Genomic DNA, 4,943 nt, shown 5'->3' with positions numbered 1-4,943 from the left:
TCAATTGATAGATTAATAAGTACAGTTTATTTTTAACATCACCTTACTCATTTTTTTATTTTTTTTCCACATATCAGATATAGATAAATGCAAAGAAAATTCTACGGTATCGGCAATATGTGCCGAGTTAAGTATATGGCTTGTGTGTAAACGTTAGTCTCTGGTATTGGGTTGGATTGTATGTATGATTTTCATGTAATTTCATTAAAAAATTTACATTTGTAAATTTATAATTATATTATTATTCAATCAGTAAGCAGTTGAATTATATAATATTCAAAATATTTTAGGCTAAAAATTTATCCAAGGATCAAGAAGAAAGTAAAATGATAAATTTCTCTTCCCAAAAAATAACTAGTTCTTTTCGGCTATGTTTGGGAGCGGGATAAATTGTGCGATTAGATTAGATTAGATTTTAGGGCTAAAAGATTAATCCTATCCCATGTCATTTTTGGTTGGTAGGACTAGCAGATTAGCCCAAATTTCAGTCTAAAATTAGGGCTGTATTTAGGAGCTGGATAAATTTTGGGATTGAATTACGGTTGGCAAAAAAGCCTGCATAGATTAGGTTTGGTTAAGGGTTTAGGAAAAAAGCACAGGTCAATTTAAAAAAAATTAAATTAAAAAAAAAACTCAAAATATTATATTAATATGTTTTCATTAATATTTATGATTTATTATAATTTGTTACTATTAATTTACATATGGTAATATTATTTTATTATATATTAAATAATTATCTTTAATTTAAATATTTTTCATTATTTAAAATTTTATTTCAAAATTAATGAAAAGGCTAGACCTGGCCCAAGATCAGCCTAGCCCGTCCAGGCCTGACCCAAGCCCACCTTCTCGAAGTTTAGATGGCTTTTAAAGGATTTAGGCCTAAGTTTAGAAAAGCCAAGTCCAGACCCTTAAGTTGTCAAACCTCTATTGAATTTGATTTAAGACTAAAAAATTAATCCTATCTAATATCATGTTCGGCTATTAGGACTAGCAAATTGGCCCAAATTTTAGTCCAAAACTAATTGAGACTATTAATTCTTATTTTCATTTGGGTTTAGGTGTGATAAGAGTAGGAGAAAAATTGTTGTTCTATTTATCACTCTTTTCTTTGTTCTATTCGTCACTCTTTTCTTTCTCAATTAAACTAATATTTAACATATAATAATTATAAAAACTTAACTTCATAATTATTTTTTATGCTAGAATTTTATATTATATTAAATCTTAAAATTTTAAATAAATAAATTTACTTGAACCAGTATCAACATAAGATTACATATCAAAATTTTATCCAATAATTTACTTAAACCAGTATTGAATATTAAATATTTAATTTCAAAATTACTGGTATATTATTTAAATGGTTTTTTAGTTTCATTAAATTAAATTTAACAAGCCCTTATTTTTAAAAAATGTCAACTATATTGAGTTTTAGAAAGAAAATTTAAGTACTCTACTACAATTATGTAATACAATGAAACAATACTTTAACAATAAAAATTACAAAACACATACTTACTGCTGAAGCTTAAAACAATAATCTCAAACAATGTAATTTACCATACACTAAGATGTCTTTTCGTCCAACTAATTATTTCATCTACACAGTTAAACTGGCCTTATTTTATAAGCCAGAACAATCTCAGTAGGGTACCAGTGCTGTAAATCATTTTGTGGCCAAAATTAAAAAAAAAAGTGAAAAAAAAAAGAAAAAGGATAAAAAGCCCCGATGCTTTGGTTCATTTGGGTTATTTCAAACTCAACCTCTTGATAATTTTACTGAACATTGCTCTCTTTTTTTTACTAGATCCTCGAATTCCATTTAGCTCCATTGAAACTTCTTCCATTGTAGGTCTTTTCTTACCATTCAAGTCTAAGCATCTTTTTGCAAGGTTAGCAAATGTCATGATCTGATTTTTCACTCCCAGCTTCATCAGTTGATCATCAAGAATATCATGCAGACGATTCTTTCTCATAGAATGGACAAAATATGCAGCCAAACTTACATTTTCTTGTGAAGTATTACCTGCCCAAAATATTGGCTTCTTTCCTGTTAAAAGTTCAACAAGAACTACTCCAAAACTATAGACATCACTTTTATCCGTCAATTGGCTTGATTGATGGTACTCTGGATCCAAGTACCCAAAGGTCCCTTGTATTTTTGTTGTCACATGAGTTTGATCCATAGCAATAAATTTTGAAGTCCCAAAGTCTGCAACTTTTGCTCTGTATCTTTGGTCCAAGAGTATATTCGTCGACTTGATGTCTCGATGATAAATCGGAGAGGATGTTGCCGAGTGCAAATAAGCAAGTGCTCCCGCAACTTCTGTGGCAATCCGCAAACGCATTTCCCACGTTAGCGGAAACTCTTCATTTTGATGACGATCATGAAGATGCTGGTAAAGGGTTCCATTGGGAATAAATTCATAAACTAGTAACGGAACTTCGGTCTCCAAACAACATCCTAAGAGCTTAACCACATTCCTGTGATTAATTTGCGAAAGAATGACAATCTCGTTAATGAATTCTTCGAGCTTTAATAATTCTTCATCATCTACAGTTAATTTGGATTTCTTCACTGCAATGATTCTTCCATCTTCCAGCATGCCCTTGTAAACAGTACCTTGGCCTCCCTGACCAAGTATTCTGTTCGCATTAAAATGGTTAGTTGCCTTATCTAACTCCTTTGAACTGAACAATTTGAATCTGTCAATAACGCTGCCATCATATGAATTTAACATTTGTTGTAAAAGTAAACCCCCGTTTTGTTTGAAGAACTTCTCTGTGAGTTTGATATCCATTCTTTTCTTTCTTATGATCCGAAGAAATACAAGCGATGTGATGATTGTAGCTACAAATACAGAAGGGATATATTATATAACGATTGCATATCATTATGTAAAAATTTGAATTCGAACTTTGTAAAACTTTGAATTCGAACTTTGTAAATGTAATACTATTGAATTCAAAGTCCGTATCTAAACTGACGTGGCAAAGAATACTGCATTATCTCGTAAGGTCATGTGATAATTAGTTATTGAGCATATCACTTTTCATCCAAATGGTGAATTTGTATTGATGTAACATGAATAGGGATTCAAACTTTGTTTCCCAACTTTGTAAGTATTCTTAGACCGCTCTTTTATCACACTTTGTATCTTAAATGATGTACTAGCAATCATTACTTGCCAAGTGTAGTGTGGTGCTGGCTTAAATTAGATATTATTAAGTGAATAATTATACCTCTAATAAACGAATGACATATCAATGCCACATCGCTGGTGGTACATTTTATGCATCCCAACTATGCAAGTGTAGCATTGCTCAACATACATGTGTGGCATCATGACCTTTATCTACATGTATTTTTTTTAAATATAGAAGTGAATACTTAAAATGCATATATGACATTTGAATTAGATGAATTAATTTCATTTCTTGCCTCTCAAAGCTTTTATTTTACTCTTCTACTTTTACTTATTTCTTCAGCATGAACCTTTTTTGCCTTACCACATAGAGTTTCTAAGGTAATTGCCAAGATTCATTTGGTTTACCTATCAATATGAGTCGGCCATAACCGCTGCAGGCTAGTGAGTCTTGCGAACCCGTTGATGAGCTGCCGACGCCAAGATCGCTGAAATCTCCGCTCAAATATTCTTTACGTGATCCCTTGTACCGGCGGCTAAGAAAGAATCGAAAAATAGATCAAAACGAAGGAAGACATGAAAGTATAAAAAAACAATAAAACTGTGCGGTATATTACAGTGTTAAATGAAAGATAGTGCTAACTTTTTACTTAACACTATAATATCATATGATCTTACTGTTGTTTTGTCACCATTATGTCAGATTCTTTGGTTTAAATATCATTATTCTAAAGTATACGAGGACGTAGCTTATTTTTACCTCGATCTATGCGAGAAACCTATGTTGAGCTTTCTTATTCCTTCGGCATCTTGGAAGTCTCTGCTATTTGTCAGATTCAATCCTTCCCCATCTTGAGGATTCTCCATGGCAAACATGAATGGCAGCTGGTACCAACCACCGCGAATAATGAAATGATCAGTCGGATTATAAGCCATAAAGGAGAGGTTGTTGTTGGCGATTCTGCATAAATTTCTGGTTCGAGAGAAGACGAAATTTGGCTTTTGCAAGCCAACATATCTGTCAACAATAACTTCATCTTCATGTTGAAAATCTTCAAGAGATGACCAAACTTCATCGTAATAGCAATATGCTCTGTTACTGAAAATCAGCAAAACAGTCACATTTCTGTAATTGGATGAAGAATTAGACGCTGCTAATAAAGGTGATGGTGTTGCTACAAGGTAATTTGGTGGAGACGCTAACAAGAACATAAGATGAAACAACAGCAGTTTGAGAATCATTCTTTACTCTCTGCGTAGAGTCAGCAACTACTTCCTTTCTCTTCTCTCTGTGTTTACTCCGTGAATTAGTGTAGCGTGTTGAAGTCAAAAAGGCACGAAAACTTTTTTGGCTTATTGGACAAAATTAAAGATTTCTGCAATGAAAGACTATTTTGCCGACTTTTGCAAAGACTTTTGGCTTGCGCATGGCAGACATCATCAACAAAGTAGCAAGCGATTTTCAAAAGCCAGCAAACAAATTGTTGAAAAATGGAAAGTTGAGCATGTGATGAGCCGAACGAAGAGGAGAACCTCTCTTATAAATGTCAATGCATTCATTCAGTGAATGCATATCATAATTGAGGGTAACAATTCAATTGGAAGAATTGTTAAGAAAGTGAGTAATTGTTAAGAGAGTGAGTAATTGGAGGGAGTAATTCGAGGGTGTATAATTGAAAAGTTTTTACTGGGTGTATTTAAGTTATGAAAAGTGAGGTTTTTCTTTACTCAAATATTATATTCTAATAATTATTAGTGATACAATTATTTTCTTTTACTCTCGTGGATGTA

The 4,943-nt window shown here is 32.3% G+C and overlaps 1 protein-coding gene across 1 annotated transcript; it reads right to left on the bottom strand.

The window, feature by feature from the left end:
• Positions 1 to 1,435: 1,435 nt before the first annotated feature.
• Positions 1,436 to 4,650, bottom strand: LOC102622524 (wall-associated receptor kinase-like 9). The gene is made up of 3 exons (XM_052442013.1): positions 3,913 to 4,650; positions 3,561 to 3,688; positions 1,436 to 2,857 (listed from the first exon to the last, which is right to left on the bottom strand). Exons 1-3 carry the CDS (start codon positions 4,392 to 4,394, stop codon positions 1,755 to 1,757), a joined length of 1,713 nt encoding a protein of 570 aa, XP_052297973.1. The 5' UTR covers positions 4,395 to 4,650; the 3' UTR covers positions 1,436 to 1,754.
• Positions 4,651 to 4,943: the final 293 nt, after the last annotated feature.

The sequence above is a fragment of the Citrus sinensis genome, chromosome 5 (genome assembly GCF_022201045.2).
Source record: "Citrus sinensis cultivar Valencia sweet orange chromosome 5, DVS_A1.0, whole genome shotgun sequence".
Taxonomy (NCBI): domain Eukaryota; kingdom Viridiplantae; phylum Streptophyta; class Magnoliopsida; order Sapindales; family Rutaceae; genus Citrus; species Citrus sinensis.
The sequence above is the reverse complement of the archived record's forward strand: the minus strand, read 5'-3'. Positions and strand labels throughout refer to the sequence as shown.